The sequence below is a fragment of the Oryctolagus cuniculus genome, chromosome 14 (assembly GCF_051225735.1).
Source record: "Oryctolagus cuniculus isolate XC-2025 breed Fujian yellow rabbit chromosome 14, ASM5122573v1, whole genome shotgun sequence".
NCBI lineage: Eukaryota > Metazoa > Chordata > Mammalia > Lagomorpha > Leporidae > Oryctolagus > Oryctolagus cuniculus.
Window position 1 is genome coordinate 86,691,168 of NC_142880.1, and position 19,676 is coordinate 86,710,843.

Below are 19,676 nucleotides of genomic sequence, written 5' to 3' on the forward strand. Positions count from 1 at the left end.
ACATTTCATTGGCATTTTAAAGAGAGCATGGGGGATGGCATTTGACCTAATGGTTAGGCCTAGAGGCCCATATCCTATATAAGAGTGCCTGAGTAGAATCCTGGCTTTGCTTCTGATTTCAGCTTCCTTCTAATTTGTACCCTGGGAGGCAGCAGATGATGGCTTATGTGGTTGAGTTCCTAATACCTGGTTTCAGCCTGACCCAGTCTCTGGCTGTTACGGGTGTTTGAGGGAGTTTACCAGTGGATGAGAGCAAAGGTCTTTGAAATAAAAAAAAAAGGACCTGAGGTGGCGTAGCAGGTAAAGCTGCTGCCTGCAGTCCTGGCATCCTGTATGGGTGCTGGTTTGTTTCCTGATCCAGCTCCCTGAAGAGGGCCTGAGAAAAGCAGTATAAGTTGACCCAAGTGTTTGGTTTCCTGCTATTCATGTGGGAGATCCAGATAAAGCTCCTAGTTACTGGCTTTGGCCTGGTCTATCATTGGCTGTTGCATCCATCTGGGGAGTGAACCAGCAGATGGAAGATTTCTGTCTCTAATTCTTCCAAAGTAAATACTTTTTTAAAAAATAAATAATGGGGCCTGCGCTGTGGCATAGTGGGTTAAGCCTTCGTCTGCAGTGCCGGCATTCCATATGGGTGCCGTTTCAAGTCCTGTCTGCTCCTATCCAGCTCTCTGCTATGGCCTGGGAAAGAAGTAGAAGATGGCCCAAGTTCTTGGGCCCCTGCACACACATGGGGGACCCAGAAGAAGCTCTAGGCTCCTTGCTTCAGATCGGCGCAGCTCTGGCCGTTGCAGCCAATTGGGGAGTGAACCAGTGGATAGAAGAGCACTCTCTCCCTCCCTCTCTCCCCCTCTCCCCCTCTCCCCCTCTCCCCCTTCTTCTCTTTCTGTGTAACTCTGACTTTCAAATAAATAAATCTTTTTTAAAAAAATAATGAAAACAGGTTTTGAAAGTTAATGGAAAAATGGAATGAAAAGTGAGTTTATTTTGATGCAAAATTTTTTGTCATAATTTGTGGTAAATGAATATTATGAAGAAATGGATTTGAAAATTTTTTACAGAAAAACAAACATACCTTTTTCTTCTTGAATTTTTATTTATTTTTTAGAAAGGTAGAAAAAGAAACATCTTCCATCTACTGGTTTGTTCCTCAGATGCATGCAGCAGTCAGGCCTAAGCAAGGCTGTAAGCTAGGAGTCTAGAACTTCGTTGGTAAATACACTGTAATGTGATTATTGAGATTGGCACTTTTCCAAGACAAAACTCTGAAAAATTGAGCATGGGTTTTGTGGAGGGTGTTGTGATGCAGGGGATTAAGCCAGAACTTGGGATGCCCATGTCTCTTCCTGGAGTGTCTAGATTTGAGTTCCACCTCCAGTTCTGATCCAGCTTCCTGCTAATGAATATCCTAGAAGGCACCAGATGACCTCACAAGTACTTAGCTCCTCCTGCAGCCCATGTGGGAGACTCTGATGGAGTTTCCTGTCTCCTGGCTTTGGCCTGATCAAACTTTAGCTATTGTGGTGGGCATTTAAGGAGTGAACCAGCAGATGACAGATCTCTCTCTTGTTCTGTTTCTCTGCCTTTCAAATAAACAAAAATTTTTAAGAGCTTGTGGAAAAAGTATAATTAAGATAAATTACAAAAATAAGGGTTTTTTCATAGCTGAAAGAAGGATTACTGAAGACATATATATACATATATATACACACACACATATATATACTTTTTTGGAAATAATCTATATAAAATTGATTTTAAAAAAGGATTACTTACTTGAAAGGTAGGGTAACAAGGAGAAACAGGAAGAGATCTTCCATCTACTGATTTACTCCCCAAATGACAGCAATAGCTGAGCCTGGGTCAAGCAGAAGGCAGGAGCCAGGACCTCCATCTGGGTCTCCCACATGGGTGGTAGGGGCCCAAATTTGTGGACTGTTCCTTTGCTTTCCCAGGTGCATTAGCAGGGAGCTGGTTTGGAAACAGAGCAACCAGGACTCAAACCAGCGCTCAGATGTGGGATCTAACGTGACGGATGGCAGCTTAACTGACTTCATCTTTTTTTTCTTACTGGTTTAGAGGACTTAATATTGCGGATTGTTTACATTCATAACTTTAAGAAAATTGATAGTATACTTTGTCAGTTTAATGTGTCAGTGATTTATGACTTTTTTTTTTAAAGATTTTATTTATTTATTTGAAAGAGTTACACAAAGGAGAGGCAGAAGAGAGAGAGAGGTCTTCCATCCATTGATTCACCAAGCTGCACCGATCTGAAGCCAGGAGCCAGGAGCTGCTTCTGGTTCTCCCACACAGACGGGTACAGGGACTCAAGGACTTGGGTCATCCTCCACTGCCTTCCCAGACCATAGCAGTGAGCTGGATTGAAAGTGGAGCAACCAGGACTGGAAGTGGCACCCATATGGGATGCCAGCGCTGCAAGCAGTGGCTTTACCCGCTATACCACAGTGCCAGCCCCATGATTTATGACTTCTAACTCTGGTTTAGACAAAATGCAGTCAAGACTAAGAATTTGATGTCAATGTACTAATGATTAAGAACAGGAGATTTTAGGGGCTGGCACTGTGGTAGAGTAGGATAACCCTCTGCCTATGGTGTTGACATCCCATATGGGCACTTGTTATAGTCCTGACTGCTCCACTATCCAGCTCTCTGCTATGGCCTGGGAAAACAGTAGAAGATGGCCCAAGTGCTTGGGTCCCTGCACCCACATGGGAGACCTGGAGGAGCCTCTTGGCTCCTGGCTTCAGAATGGCCCAGTTATGGCCATTGCAGCCATTTGGGGAGTGAACCAGTGAAGACTTTTCTCTTTTCTCTCTCTCTCTCTCTCTCTCTGTAACTCTTATCTGTCAAATAAATAAATAAAATCTTTTTTTTTTAAAGAGTTTTTAAATTGGGGTTGAGTCATGGACTTAAGAGTTTTCAGAGGGTAGGCTTCTTGGTTCAGAATTACAAATTGAATAAAAGGTGGGATTATGAATAAATTTTCATTTTTTTGTTGACAGGTTCAGTTAAGTTTACCTAGTTTTAACAAAGGTTTATGTGATTCCATGACTTTATGCCCTCTTTCCCCACATTTATAGAGCATATCCAGCATGTCCCCCTTTCCTTTTTTTTTTTTTTTTAAAGATTTATTTATTTGAAAGAGTTATGGCCGGTGCTGCGGCTCACTAGGCTAATCCTCCGCCTTGTGGCACCGGCACACCAGGTTCTAGTCCCGGTCGGGGCGCCGGATTCTGTCCTGGTTGCCCCTCTTCCAGGCCAGCTCTCTGCTGTGGCCCGGAAGTGCAGTGGAGGATGGCCCAAGTGCTTGGGCCCTGCACCCCATGGGAGACCAGGATAAGTACCTGGCTCCTGTCATCGGATCAGCGCAGCGCGCTGGCCGCGGTGGCCATTGGAGGGTAGACCAACAGCAAAGGAAGACCTTTCTCTCTGTCTATCTCTCTCACTGTCCACTCTGCCTGTCAAAACAAACAAACAAACAAACAAAAAGTAACAGAGAAGGAGAGGCAGAGGCAGAGAGAAAGTCTTTCATCTGCAGGTTCATTTCCCAAATGATCACAACAGCCAGGCCTGGGCCAGGCTGAAGCCAAGAGCCAGGAGCTTCATCTGGGTGTGCCATGTGGGTGCAGGGGCTCAAGCTCTAGCTTCTGCTTCTTTCCCAGGTGCATTAGCAGGGAACTGGATTGGAAGTGGAGCAGCAGAGACTTGAACCAGCTCCCATATAGGATGCTGGTTCTGTAAGCAGTGCCTTAGCCTACCACACCACATCATTGACCCAGCTCCTCTTTACTTTTTTTTTTTTTTTTGGACAGGCAGAGTTAGAGAGAGAGACAGAGAAAGGTCTTCCTTCCGTTGGTTCACCCCTAAATGGCCCTACGGCTGGCGTGGTGCGCCGATTGGAAGCCAGAAGCCAAGTGCTTCCTCCTGGTCTCCCATGCGGGTGCAGGGCCCAAGCACTTGGGCCATCCTCCACTGCCTTCCCAGGCCACAGCAGAAAGCTGGACTGGAAGAGGAGCAACCGGGACAGAACTGGTGCCCCAACTGGGACTAGAACCCGGAGTACCAGTGCGGCAGGCAGAGGATTAGCCTAGTGAGCCCCGGCACTGGCCCTTCTTTACTTTTTGAAATGAAATCATAGGTAACATTATCTACCAACTCCGACACAAATATTTTAAAAAGAAAAACATGATTTCCTACTGATTGGAGCAAACTGTATTAAGAAAAAAGCTTTGTAATAGAAATACTAGAACTCATTAGAAAATGTCACTAAGTAATTTCAGTGTTTCTGGAGAACTTCAACGTGGGCTCCTTTTTTTTTTTTTTTAATTTTATTTATTTATTTGAGAGAAAGAGTTACAGACAGTGAGAAAGAGAGAGAGAGAAAGGTCTTCCTTCCATTGGTTCACTCCCCAGATGGCCGCAACCGCCAGAGCCGCGCCAATCCAAAGCCAGGTGCTTCCTCCCAGTCTCCCATGTGGGTGCAGGGGCCCAAGGACTTGGACCATCTTCTACTTCTTTCCCAGGCCATAGCAGAGAGCTGGATTGGAAGAGGGGCAGCCGTTACTCGAATGGGCGCCCATATGGGATGCTGGCCCCGCAGGTGGAGGATTAACCTACTGTGCCACAGTGCCAGCCCTAATATGGGCTCCTTTTAAAATCTAAGGTATACATGTATCAGTCAGTTCCACTATAGGTGTTTGATCAAGAGAAATGAAAAATTGTCTCTCAAGTATGTTGGGAGATCTGTTAGTTTTCTAGTCTTCAGATGAAAACAACTCAGCTGTTAATTAACAGAAAGACTGCATAAACAAATTGTAATACTATTCACACACTGATAGGAAAAGAATGCCATCGAAAGAATGAACTACTGATACAGTATGGATGAGCCTCAGAAATACTGTGTTTAGTGAAAGAAATCAGAGATCTAGTAGTATGTACTATATGATTATAAGAAATTCAGAAACGAAGGTAAAGCTTTAGAGATATGAGGAGTGAGTGCCTGTGGAAAGTAGTATCATTGGCTGGTTGGGGGGCCATGAGACTACTTTGTAGGTGGTGGAAACATCTTATATCTTGATTGGAGTATTTATTTTTCCAGGAGGATTATACACCTAAGAACTGTGCATTGCATTCTATATAAACTTTACCTAAAAAATGATGCTAATAAAGCAAAAATACACCTATATCCAATGAGAGATTCTGGTTTAATGGATTTATGCTCAAAACCTGAGCATAGATGATCTTCATGTTGCAGCCACAGTTAGGTATTTGCTCTTAGATGGTAGCTTGCAATGAGTACAGTTGCTACATATGGAGATTAATGCAGATGTGTTGCATTGGCAACTAAATTTTAATTAGAGGTCTTGCTATCCCTGACAAGATTTAATGAAATGGAGAAACAACTATTAGTAAAATTTGAAATGAAACAAAGTTTATTTATTAGGTATTTACAGTATATTAAAACAATGTGAGAAAAGTAAAAATTGTGTTTATATGCTTACAGAGTTAGGTTCTAGGCACAGATTGTAAAGAGTTGTTCTCCTTCGTGACTGGAAGACATTGAAAATTAAGGGATAACTCCATTACAGTACACCAGCCATCCCTGGCTTTTGGCAAGTCCATTTACTCTGATAACAGAAAAAAATCCTCACATATTTCAAAATAACCCTTTTGAGAATCACTGATTGACAGAATTCCCTAAATCTTAATTTCTGTATTTGTTTATGGTAACAAAAAGAACAACTTGCATAAAAATCATACTTTTTAAAATAGGGCTTGTTGGGGCGTTGTGGGGTAAACTGCCACCTGCAACACCAGCATACCATATGGGCCCTGGTTTGAGTCCCAATCCAGCTCTCTGCTAATGTGCCTGGGAAAGGAGGAGAAGATGGCCCAGGTACATTGGAGACCCAGATGAAATTCCTAGCTTTGGACTGGCCCAGCCCTGCCTGTTGTGGCTATTTGGGTAGTGACCCAATGGATGAAAGATCTCTTCTTTGTCTCTGACTTCCAAATACATACCCACTAGGTATGAAAAATACTAATACCAGGTATCTTTTGCTAGCAAAATTTAATAGGACTCAAGGAAAGCCTAGTGGTCTGAATTTCAGAAATACATGAACCAAGAGTAGGTAGGTAAATGTGGCAGTTTTCTTGCCTTGTGACAGATACCTGGTATTAGTCTAGGCAGATAGAGGAGAGGATGCCATGAATGGGAAGACACTGAAGAGATGGGGATAAATGATCTGATCATTGAATGACACTGTGGGCTTTAGAGAAGGAATGAGAATCTGACACAGTGCCAAAGGCAGAATCCAGTAATTAAGCCTGATTATTCCATCCACCATACCCACTACATTTTGCCCAAGAGTAGCAATAGGGGAGGAATGGAACAATTGTGTGCTCCTGTAAATGGTGAGGGTGCTTGAAATTTGAGAACCAAAAATGTATGGAACTACAGCCCAAACTCCTACTACGTGGGATTTTGACAAGATCAAAAGGTGGCAATTGCAGTAGAGAAATTAGAGGTTAAATTAATCACAGGTGGATTATCTAATTAAAACTGCAGCCATTCTGAATCATCAGCCAAGCACTTAACCCTGAGAAGAGCAGAAAGAGCTTACATTGTCTGGGGGGAAAAACAATGAAACAATATTAATACTAAAATTTTGGCTGTTACCTTACAGTGTCTAGAATATTATGAAAATTATGAAACAGGAGCAGGAAAAGATAATTGTATATATAAAATCAAGAGAAAACAGTTAACAAAAACATTTATAGGTGACCCAATTATTAGAAGTAGACAAGGACATTTTGGTAATCGACAGGATAATATATGAAGGTTTGGGTATTTTAGGACAGTAATGAAGACTCTGAAAAATTAAAAAAATGCCTATTCTGGAACTTGGAAATACATATTAAATTCAAAAGTTGTTCAAACTAGGCCTAATAGCAGGTCTATCATAAGAAAGAATGGGGTTAGTGCTGTGGTGTAGTATGTTAAGCTACCACCTGCCGTGCCAGTATCCTAAATGGGCACCTGTTTGATTCCTGACTGCTCTACTCTGATCCAGCTCCCTGTGCTAATGTGCCTGGGAAAGCAGCAGCAGATGGCCCAAGTGCTTGGGTCCCTTCAGGTGTATAGGAGACCCAGAAGAAGCTCCTGGCTTCAGTCTGGCCCAGCCTTGGCTGTTGTGGCCATTGAGGGAGTGAACCAGTAGATGGAAGACCGCTCTCTCTCTCTTTCCTTCTTCTCTCTCTGTAACTCTGCCTTTCAAATAAGCAAATCTTAAAAAAAAAAAAAAAAAAAAAAAAGTGGAGTGCCTGCTTCCTGTTTTCGGCTAATGAACATCCTCAGAGGCAGCACTTGATGGTTCAAGTATCTGGGTCCCTGCCGCCTGTGCAGAAGGCCCAGATCACGTTCCTGGTTCCTTGCTTAGCCCTGGCCCAGCCTCCACTGTTGGAGGAGCTCCCTGTTTTTCTGTCTTTGTCTCTCTGTCATTCAAATCAATCATACATATGTACATTTATAACAAAATTAGAAGTAATGCAGGAAATGGTAAGTGTGTGAATTAAAAACATTGTCTGATTTTGATATAAATGATAGTAGATAGTATAAAGCAAAAAATTATAGTTTATTATAGAATTTATCATGTGAGGAAGTAAAATATAAGACAGTAGCAGAAAAGGTGGAAGTAAATGTATATTCTTCCATAGGTTTTAGATTATATATGTAGTGAGATAATATTATATGAACATGGGCTATGATGACTAAAGAATGCATATTGTAAATTCCTAGAGCAACCAGAAAAAGTTGTATATGGTCATACAAGGAGATAAAATGGGGCTGCCGCTGAAACATACTGTCTGTGTTTTTCAGTTGTGTCAGAAGCAATGAAGATTCTTCTTTTAAACTGAAAATGAAGCCTACCAGAACAAAGACTGTAGATCAAAAAATTTATTACCCATCACCCAAGCAGCAATTAAAGCAGTTCTTTGTGTCAGTTCTCAGATCCTTATTCTCTACATAATGACACATGCAGGTCATATAGTAATTGTATATACAGTATTATGTGTTAGATGAGAGGAACCACAAAATAGAAAATGTGGTTAGGATCACTGATAACCTTTTTGTCCTTTCCTTTGGGTTAGCAAGTATTTTCTGGGCAGTGGGAATTGTATTGCCTGAAAAAAAAAATTTTTTTTTTTATTTATTTCTTTGAAAGGCAGAATTACAGAGAGGAGACAGAGATCTTTGATCCACTGGGTCACTCCCCAAATGGTTGCAATGGCCAGGACTGGGTTGGGCCAAAGACAGGAACCAGGAGCTTCATCCAGATCTTCTCTCTTGATGCAGGGTCCCAAGTACTTAGGCCAGCTTCCACTACTTTCCCAGGTACATTGGCAGGGAGCTGGATTGCAAGTGGAACAGCCAGTACTTGGCTTAACCCGTTACACAACACCATAACACCAGCCCATTGTCTCAATTTTGATAAGCATTATTATCCTGGAATGCCTTGTCCCCCACCCCCCTTTTTGAAAGGCAGAGAAAGGGAGAGTGAGTGAGTGAGAAAGAGCGCTATTCGCTGATTCATTCCTCAAGTGGTCACATGGTCACAACTACCAGGGCAGGGCCAAGCCCAAGCCAGGATCCTGGAACTCCAACTGGGTCTCCCACGTGGGCGGCAGGGGCCCAACTTTTTGGACCATTTTCAACTGCTTTCCCAGGCCATTATCAGGGAGTTGGATCAGAAATAGAGCAGCCTGGACCTGAAAAGGCACTCATGGAATACCAGTGTCACAGGCAGCGGCTTAACCTGCTGTGCTACAATGCTGGCCCCTATACAGCTACCTTAAATTGGCTATAAAGTGCATTTTGCAGAAGACCCAGACACAGAAACTTGAGATATTCATGAGGATTTGCCTGCCAATATACTGTGCTCTCTTGCAAAACTGATACATACTTTTTTTTTTTTTTTTTTTTGACAGGCAGGAGTGGACAGTGAGAGAGAGAGACAGAGAGAAAGGTCTTCCTTTTGCCGTTGGTTCACCCTCCAATGGCCGCCGCAGCTGGCACGCTGCAACCAGCGCACCGCGCCAATCCGATAGCAGGAGCCAGGTACTTATCCTGGTCTCCCATGGGGTGCAGGGCCCAAGGACTTGGGCCATCCTCCACTGCACTCCCTGGCCACAGATACATACATTTTTAAAAGAGATTTATTTATTTGAAAGAGAGATCTCCCATCCATTGTTTGATTCCCCAGATGGCCACAACATCCACTGCTGCAGGCAGAAGCCAGGAAGTTCTTCCAGGTCTCCCGTGAGTGGCAGGGGCCCAAACACTTTGGCCATCTTCCACTGCTTTTCCCAGGCAGTTAGTAGGGAGCTGGGTTGGAAGTGGAGCAGCTGAGACAAGAACCAGTATTGATGTGGGATGCCGGTGTTGCAGGTCACAGCTTTACCCACTACACTACATTGCTGGCCGCTATGTAAAATTTGATCACTCTTCAACTAAAGCCTTATGCCATTATGATGAAAGACTTGATGATCAACATCTATCTCATTGTCTAAATGAAGTCCAGGTACTGGTGAAGCTCCTCAACACCATTTGTAATTCAAGAAATATAAAATAAAAAATGTTACTGCACACCCAGTACATAGGCTAAGATTAAGAGAGACAGGGAGATTAGTGAGGATGTAATTGGAACTCACTGAGAGTGTTACATGATAAAACTATCTGTACAACATTAGTTTTTAAAAATTTGAGAGAAAAACCTCCCAGTTTTTTCCCAGAATATCTGCAACAGCCAGGACCAGCCCAGGCTGAAGCTGGGAACCAGGGATTCAACCAGAGGTGGCATGTGAATGACAGGGACCCAATTACTCCTGAATATCTACTGGCCACTGCCTACTGCTTCCCAGGGTCTGCATTAGCTGGAAGTGGGAGCCAGAGCCGGGACTGAAACCCAGGCATTCCTATATGGGTTCCCGGCATCTTATGTGTCAGCTTAACAGCTAGGCCAAATGCGTGCTCCTAAAAGAATAGTTTTTTAAAGAAAATTAAACATACTCATAGACTGTGACCCAGCAGTGTCATTTGCACTTGAGAACTGAAGCCTGTGTTTTCATAACAAATGTAATAGCACCTGTATTCAGAATAGGTTGCCTTGGTTAGGGTTTTGACTGGAAAAGGGCAAGTGTGAACATACTGAGGTGATGAGACTAGTTCTTTTTGGTTACATGGAAGTATGCTTTTTCCATCTGTACTCTTTTATTTTTTAAAAAAGATTTATTTGCAAGTTAGAGGGAGAGACAGAACGATATTTTATCTGCTGCTTCACTCCCCAGAAGACTGCAATGGCCAGGGCAGGGCCAGGCCAAAACTAGAGCCGGGAGCTTTACTGGGGACTCCCAGGTGGGTGGCAGGGACCCAAGCACTTAGGCCATCTTCTGCTGCTTTCCCAGGCCATTAGCAGGGAATTGGATCAGAAGCAGAGCAACTGGGACATTAACCAGCATCCATGTGAGATGCTGGCATTGCAGGCAGTGGTTTTACCCACTATACCACTCCACCGGCCCGCTCCATCTGTATTTATTCTTAGAATGCGTTCATTTCATTATGGGTAAGCTAAATGATCTTAAACAACCACCAAATACTATTTAATAGCTGTGGGCATGCCTGAGGGACCTTTGTTCCCTATCTTAATATTGGAACTCATTTCGGAAGATTGCACCAATGTAACATTTCTTTCCAGCCAGGTTTACCTTGTGATGTCTTTAGATAAATATAAGAATATAATGGATATGTATATATATTTTAAAGATTTATTTATTTATTTGAAATTCAGAGTTACACAGAGAGAGCAGAGGCAGAGAGAGAGAGGGAGGACGGACCTCCATCAGTTGGTTCACTTAATGGATATATTTTTTAAAGTTTGTTTATTTGAGAGGTAGAGTTTCAGAGGGAGAGCCAGCAAGGTCTTACATCCACTGGTTTATTCCCCAAATGGTCACAACAGCCAGAGCTGGGCCATTCCAAAGCCAGGAGCTAATTCCTGGTATCCCACGTGGGTGCAGGGACCCAAACACTTGGGCCATCTTCCACTGCTTTCCCAGACCATAGAAGAGAGCTGGATCAAAAGAGGAGCAGATAATGGCCTGGGAAAGCAGTGGAAGATGGCCCAAGTGTTTGGGTCCCTGCACCCGCATGGGAGACCAGGAAGAGGCTCTTGGCTCCTGGCTTCAGATCAGCACAGCTTCGGCCATTGTAGTCATATGGGGAGTGAACCAGCAGATGGAAGACCTCTCTTTCTGCCTTTCCTTCTTTCTCCGTGTAACTCTTTCAAATAAGTAAATCTTTTTTTTTTTTTTTTAAAGGAGCAGATAGAACATGAACCCATGCCCATATGGGATGTCGGCACCCCACGTGGAGGCTTAGCCTGCTATGCCACAGTGCCAGCCTTGAATATAATATATACTTTTAAAAAAGGCCTTTATAATTTATGTTTTAGTTTTCATAATAATCCTAAAACTGAGGCTTCAGTCAAATGATAATGGCTTTGTTGTAGGTGAAATGAAATTGCGCATGTATTGATGATTATTGAAACTGTGTTGTAAAAAAGAATCACAAAGGTATTTTAAAATACTCATCAAGAATGTTTTCCAATTTACTAAATATCGGGGGGGGGGGTATTTTTGAAAATATCCCAAGTGGACTTCATTCATTTAAACAGTTACTTTCAAGATTTGTTTCATGTTCTCTTTTTTCTTAGGAGCAGCTATTTTTATCGTAAGATTTGTTTTACTAGGACAGTCCTTGAGTGGTTGCCCAAATTGTGTTTATAAAAACCCATCATTGGGCTCTTCTTTTTCTCTACTCGATTATTCCCATCTGCCTACAAATCCACTGCTGTATTTATTTCTTTGTAAACATAGAACTCCAGTTTGCAAGTTTACTCCTCAAGCTGGTGATAGACTGAGACCAATATCAGAAACTTAATCAGGTGTCCTATATGCAGGCAGGAAGCCAGTTACTTGAACCACCGCTGCTGCCTCCTAGTGTCTGCATTAACAGGAAGCTGCAGTCAGGAGCTGGAGCTGGCAATTGAACCTGGACACTTCTGTGTCTTCACTGAAGATTCAGATTATCTTCGGTCTTCACCAGAGTCTAACTGCTGTGCAAATAACCACTTGATACCTGTTCTTGGCAACAGCTGTAGTTTTTGAATGTCTTAATTTATAGTAAAACTGCCTGAGCTGTCTGTATTTGCCTTGTCCAATTGTGTTGGTTTTTCACTACTCTAGCAGAATCCCTGAAACTAGGTAATTTTATAAAAAAGGTTTAACTAGCATGTGGTTTTAGAGGCCGACAATCCAGGATCTGGTGGCCCCATTGGTTTGTCCTTTGGTGTGGGTCTAAGAGTGGATGGTGTCAAGCTGGGAGCACGTGTGAAGAGGGCATACCACCAGTTAGACTTAAGCTTTTCTTTTTTTTCTTTTCTTTTTTAAGATTTTATTTATTTATTTGAGAGGTAGAGAGTTACAGACAATGAGAGAGAGAAACAAAAGAGAAAGGTCTTCCTTCTGTTGGTTCACCCCCCAAATGGCCGCTACGGCTGGAACTATGCCGATCCGAAGCCAGGAGCCAGGTGCTTCCTCCTGGTCTCCCATGCAGGTGCAGGGCCCAAGCACTTGGGCCATCCTCCATTGCCCTCCCCGGCCACAGCAGAGAGCTGGACTGGAAGAGGAGCAACCAGGACTAGAACCTGGTGCCCATGTGGGATGCCAGCACCTCAGGCGGAGGATTAGCCAAGTGAGCCACGGCACCGGCCCCAGGCTTAAGCTTTTCTAATAGCTTAATCCCTTACAAGGACTTTGCCCCCTGACACACACTCACACTCACACACACACACACACACCCCACCTCTTAACATCAAGCTCATTGGAAACAAAGTTTCTAATACTTGAACTTTTGGGGGAACAAATCACATCTAAACCATAACACCAATTATGTTCTTTCTTGGATTCCTGTCAGTGTTTCACCTCATCACTAGAAGTTATTTTGGGCCGTGCCGTGGCTCACTAGGCTAATCCTCCGCCTTGTGGCGCTGGCACCCCGGGTTCTAGTCCCGGTCGGGGCACCGGATTCTGTCCCGGTTGCCCCTCTTCCAGGCCAGCTCTCTGATGTGTCCAGGGAGTGCAGTGGAGGATGGCTCAAGTGCTTGGGCCCTGCACCCCATGGGAGACCAGGAGAAGCACCTGGCTCCTGGCTTTGGATCAGCGCGGTGCGCTAGCTGCAGCGGCCATTGGAGAGTGAACCAACGGCAAAGGAAGACCTTTCTCTCTCTCTCACTGTCCACTCTGCCTGTCAAAAGAAAAAAAAAGTTACTTTGTCAAGATTAACAGTGATTTTTACATTAATAGCCAATGACAGTGCTAAGTTCTTTTTCACAGAGTTTGATAATTTCCTTACTCCTCTTTGAATTTTTTCACTTGGCTTTGAGGATACTATACTTTCCTGGATTTTTCTCTTCTGATCTCTTTAGTGTCCTTTGGTGATCCTACCTCTTCTAACCCTCAATTTTATACGTTCTCTTTAAAAATCATTTATTTAAGATTTACTTATTTATTTGAAAGGCAGAGACGGAGAGAGCACTTCCATTCACTGGTTCACTCTTCAAATGGCCACAGTGGCCAGTGCTGGACCAGGCCAAGTCCAGGAGCCAGGAGCTTCTTTTGAGTCTCCCACATGGGTGCAGGGGCCTAAGTACTTGGGCCACCTTTTGCTTTCCCAAGTGCATTAGCGGGGAGCAGGATAGGGAGTGAAGCAGCCAGGACTTGAACTTGGCACCCATATGGGATGCTGACACTACAGGCAGAGGCTTAGCCTTCTATACCACAGCCCAGGCCCCAAGTTTATATGTCTTGAGGCTCAGTTTTAGACCTGTTTTCTTTTCTGTCTCCCCTAATAATCCTGGTGATTTCATCTAATTTCATTACTTTAAATATCTGTAAACAGATGACTTTTAAATTTTATGTTCTCAGCTTGGATCTCTCCCTACCTCTCTGTACATATACAACTGCCTACTGAAGATTCTACTTAGTATCTTTCCGATGTTTCAAACTAAAGCTTTAAACACAAGCTTCTCACTTTTCTTCTAAAATTGCTCTTACCATGGTCTTACTCTATTTTAATTTACTGGCAGCTCCATTCTACCAGACTGTCTCATTGTCTGTGGAAATATATTGAATGATAAAAGATTTGGTAGCTGTCTTTAATTGAAGTACACAAAAATATTTGTGTGTGTGTGTGTGTGTGTGTGTGGTATTCAACAGGTGTAGAATTTGTGGTGAAGGTTTAAATAACTCAGTACAGTAATCCTGAACCATTCAGCATAGACAAATGACTATATTAGGGTGACTCTGTAAAATTCTGAAATACATGTTTATGGCTGTCAGCCTGAATTTTTAAGAAAAATATTATTTATGATGTATATACTTTTTATTAAGATCACTGTTTCAGTCCGGCGCCGCGGCTCACTAGGCTAATCCTCCACCTTGCGGCGCCGGCACACCGGGTTCTAGTCCCGGTCGGGGCGCCGGATTCTGTCCTGGTTGCCCCTCTTCCAGGCCAGCTCTCTGCTGTGGCCAGGGAGTGCAGTGGAGGATGGCCCAAGTGCTTGGGCCCTGCACCCCATGGGAGACCAGGAGAAGCACCTGGCTCCTGCCTTTGGATCAGCGCAGTGCGCCAGCCTCGGCGGCCATTGGAGGGTGAACCAACGGCAAAGGAAGACCTTTCTCTCTGTGTCTCTCTCTCTCTCACTATCCACTCTGCCTGTCAAAAAAAAAAAAAAAAAAAAAAAAAAAGATCACTGTTTCAGGTTTTAGGCTCTCCCACTTTGGAATGTATTGACTGCAAGTACAGAAAGTCTAGCAGTGGTTTAAGCAAATAAAGGACTTAATTTTTTCACATGCCAGGATATCCGGAAGTAGGCGTAATTAGCCTTGGTTCAGCTGCGGGGCAGTGCTGTTACAGATCCCCAGCTTATTTTACCTCTCTATTATGTCAGTCTTATGATTTCACAAACTTTTTTTTTTTTGACAGGCAGAGTGGACAGAGAGAGAGACAGAGAGAAAGGTCTTCCTTTGCTGTTGGTTCACTCTCCAATGGCCGCCGTGGCCGGTGCGCTGCAGCCGACGCACCACGCTGATCTGATGGAAGGAGCCAGGTGCTTCTCCTGGTCTCCCATGGGGTGCAGGGCCTGAGCACTTGGGCCATCCTCCACTGCACTCTCTGGCCACAGCAGAGAGCTGGCCTGGAAGAGGGGCAACCGGGACAGAATCCGGGACTAGAACCTGGTGTGCTGGCACCGCAAGGCGGAGGATTAGCCTAGTGAGCCGTGGCGCCGGCCAATTTCACAAACTTTTAATCCTCATAGCTATTGCTTATGATAATAGTATGATTGTTGTAGCACTAGACATTGTATACAGATTCAAAGTTAGAAAGTGGGGGAGACTGGTAGTGTCAGACACTTGTTCTCATCAGAAAAGCAAATGCTTTCCCAGAATCAGTCCCGAGTCTACCTCAAGACATACTTGTAAGTTTTGTGTAAGTCTTTGATCTTAACTACATTACCTATCCCTGTCTACTCTTCCTGGCCTGAAAAGCTCAAAAGTAAGAAATTAGCAGAGCCCATTACTGCTCTTGAACAGTCAAGATTCTTAATGGAAAATAAACCCAAGAAGCAGTTAGCAGTGCCTACCACATAGAACCATCAGCACCTGAAATTTAGGGGCTGGCTTTATGGCATAGCGGATAAAGCCCTCACCTGCCAGCATTCTGTATGGGTGCTGGTTCAAGTCCTGGCTTGATCCACTTCTGATCACATTCCCTGATAATGACCTGGGAAAAGCGGAAGATGGCCCAGGTGTTTAGGCTCCTGTCACTCAAGTGGGAGCCCCAGATGAAGCTCCTATTTTTTCCCTGGCCCAGCCCTGGCTATGTGGCCATCTGGGGAGTAAACCAGCACATGGAAAATCTCTCTTTGTACCTCTCGCTGTTTCTCTCTAACTCTTTCAAAATAAATACAAGATCATTTATTTAAAAAAAAAAAACTGAAATTAAATATAATTAGAATTTATTTGTATAGAAAAAATTTATTCTCAGTAAGTTAAAATCAGTCAGCCTTATAATTTTAGGTGAAAAGATATTTTAAATATACAGATGATGGATTTTTTTAGGCCTGTTTTCTTTTTTAAGATTTATTTATTTCTTTGAAAGAGTTAGAGGAGAGACATAGTGGTCTCTATCTGCTGGTTGACTACCCAAATGGCTGCAACAGTCAGGAGCCAGGAGCTTCTTCCTGGTCCCCCAACTGGGCCATCTTCTGCTGCTTTCCTAGGCATATTAGCAGGGAGCAGGATCAGAAGCGGAACAGCCGTGACTGGAACCATTGCCCATATGGGATGCCTACAGTGCAGACAGCAGCTTTACCCACAGTGCCGATCCCAGTTATCAACATTACAAATGTCTGAGAACGATATACTTTTTAAGAAACTAGCTGTTTATTTAAGAGCACATTTGTGTGAGTATATGTGCACATGTGTTTTTCTTTTTTCTTTTTTTTAAGATTTATTTATTTGAGTTACACAGAGGGAGGAGAGACAGATATCTTCCATCTATTCCTTTGCTCCCCAAATAGCTGTCTGTTATGGCCAGGGCTGGGCCACATCAAAGCCAGGAGCCAGGGGCTTTCTCTGGGTCACCCACATGGGTGGCAGGGGCCCAGGGACTTGCACCATCCTCTGCTACTTTCCCAGGCAGGGATCTGTATTGGAAGCAGAGCAGCCAGGACTTGAACTAGTGCCCGTATGGGATGCTGGTACTGCAGATGGCAGTGCTACAATATCAAGTCCCCTCTTTTGTTTTTTAAAATGTATTTATTTGAAAGGCAAAGAAGGACACACACACACACACACACACACATGAGAAAGCGATCTTCCATCAGCTGGTTCTCTCCCTAAATGCCTACAGGAGCCAGGTCTGAGCTAGAATGAAGACAGGAGCCTGGAGCCCTTTCTGCATTTCCCATATTTGTGGCGGGGCCCCAAGTTCTTGAGCCTTCGCCTGTTGCTTCCAAGAGTGCACATTAGTAGGAAGCTGTATTGGAAGTCAAGCCAGGACTTGAACTCAGGCACTTTGATCTGGGATGCAGGCACCCCAAGTGGCAGTTAACCAAATGCCAAATGCACCTAGATGAGTATATTAAGAAGCTAGTATTTTTACTGTTTGTTCTTAACTATTTTCAGTTAACAGTGATAAAATTTTATAATTGTAATTTATCTTTTGGTGTAAATTCAAAATTAGAAGAGATATTTCATTATAGTCAATAAAGACCCATTTTTATTGTTAATTTCGGTTCTCTTTTTGCTTACCACAGAATGTTGGCTCAATTAAGAAACACCAGGGAAATAAATTCAACCCAGTGGTAAGTAGTTTTAGTTTCTTCTGTTACAAAGTTTTCGGCTCATTTTTGTGCCCCTTTTCTGGATTGACTCCTTTTCTTCCATTGTGTTTAGAAGACCCTGTGTCTACAGCATGACTTCTGAGCATTTAAAAATATATATTTATTTGAAAGGGAGAGTTATATATAGAGCTCTTCATCTGCTGGTTCATTCCCTAAATGGCCAGGGCTGGGTCAGACTGGAAGCCAGGAGCGAGGAGCTTTTTCTGTGTCTCCTACCTGGATCAAGGGGCCCAAGCATTTGGGCTACCTTCTGCTGCTTTGCCAGGCACATTAGCAGGGAGCTGGATTGAAAGTGGAGTAGCTGAGACTCAAACTGGTACATATGAGATGCAGGCAGTGGTTTAACCTGCTTTGCCACAATGGCATCACCTAATTTCTGAATTATAAAGTAGTTTTCGCATAACCCATAAACTCTATTTAGCTGTTGCCATGTTGATCAGTTCCCTTTTCAAACCAGGCTAGAATTTCTCCCTTATGAATTACTTCCTTGAATTATTCTGTAACGGAGGATTTCTTTGGATATTCTTACTCATTTACTTATCTTTCATATTATACTTTCTTTTCTTTTTCTTTATCTCATTCTGTCGTATTTTATTTATTTATTTGTACATAGAAATCTTTATTTAAGGTATACAAGCTTCGTGCATTTCATAAATACAAATTTAGGAACATAGTGATTCTTCCCACCCTGCTCTTCCCCTTCCTTCCACCTTCACTCCCACCCTTCTTCCTCCTCCCCCTCCTATTCCCATTCTTAATTTTTACTAAGATTGATTTTCTTTTTTAAAAGATTTATATATTTATTTGAAAGGCAAAGTTACAGAAAGGTAGAGGCAGAGAAGGAGAGGTCTTCCATCTGCTGGTTCACTCCTCAAATGGCCTCAACGGCCAGAGCTGGGCCTATCCGAAGCCAGGAGCCAGGAGCTTCTTTCAGATCTCCTACATGAGTGTGGGGACCCAAGGACTTGGGCCTTCTTCTGCTGCTTTCTCGGGCACATTAGCAGGTAGCTGGATGGGAAGTAGAGCAGCCAGAAAGTGAACATGCACCCATATGGGATGCTGGCACTGTGGGCAGTGGCCTTACCCACTACGTCACAGCGCTAGCCCCACTAAGATCCGTTTTCTTTTTTAAAGATTATTTATTTATTTGAAAGTCAGAGTTACACAGAGAGACAGAGAGAGAGAGAGAGAGAGAGAGAGAGAGAGGGGTCTTCCATCCGCTGGTCCATTCCTCAACTGACCGCAGTGGCTGGAGCTGTGCCAGTCTGAAGCCAGGAGCCAGGAGCTTCTTCCAAGTCTCCCACATGAGTGTGGAGACCCAAGGACTTGGGCCATCTTCCACTGCTTTCCCAGGCCATTGCAGAGAGCTGGATCGGAAGTGGAGCATCTGGGACTCGGAACTGGTGCCCATATGGGATGCTGGCACTGTAGGTGGCAGCTTTACCTGCTATGCCACAGAGCTGGCCCCAAGATCTATTTTCAGTTCACTTTATACACTTAAGATTAACCCTACATTAAATAAAGAGTTCTATAAATAGTATGGGGAAAAAAAAAACTGTTCCTCAATAGTTCAGACAAGGGCTCTTCAAAGTCATTGCATCTCAAAGTGTCAATTTCACTTCTGTAAATTACCTTTCAGATACTCTGTTTAGTTAACTACAGATAAGGGAAAACATATGGTATCTGTGTTTTGGGACTGGCTTATTTCACTAAGTATAATGGTTTCCAGTTGCATCCATTTTGTTGCAAAGGACAGGATCTCTTTTTTTTTTTTTTTTTTAACCACTGGGTAGTAGTCCATGGTGTACATATCCCATAAATTTCTTTTTACAATCTTCAGTTGACAGACATCTGGGTTGATTTCATATTTTAGCTATGGTGAATTGAGCTGCAATAAACATGGGGGTATAGATAACTCTTTCATATGCTGATTTCATTTGCTTGTGTAGATTTCCATTTGTGGGATGGCTGGGTTATATGGTAGATCTATATTCAAATTTCTGAGGTATCTCCGTACTATCTTCCATAGTGACTGTACTAGTTTACATTCCTGCTAACAGTGGATTAGGATACCTTCTGCGCCCACCCCCCCATCCTTGCTAGCATTTGTTGTTTGTTGATTTCTGT

At 43.3% G+C, this 19,676-nt stretch overlaps 1 protein-coding gene across 50 annotated transcripts in view; it reads left to right on the plus strand.

The window, feature by feature from the left end:
* The window catches only part of ERBIN (erbb2 interacting protein), a 133,737-nt gene that overhangs the window by 22,672 nt on the left and 91,389 nt on the right, over nt 1–19,676 (plus strand). For 41 of the 50 annotated variants that reach the window (XM_051853683.3, XM_070056773.2, XM_070056782.2 and 38 more), the window contains one exon: nt 17,463–17,510. The exons of the other annotated variants lie outside the window; for them this stretch is intronic. Coding sequence is in view for 15 of the 41 variants with exons in the window: in XM_051853682.3 (XP_051709642.3) it covers nt 17,463–17,510 (48 nt within the window). In the remaining 26 variants the exon portion in view is untranslated. The remainder of the gene's footprint in view (nt 1–17,462; nt 17,511–19,676) is intronic. 50 annotated transcript variants of the gene reach the window in all.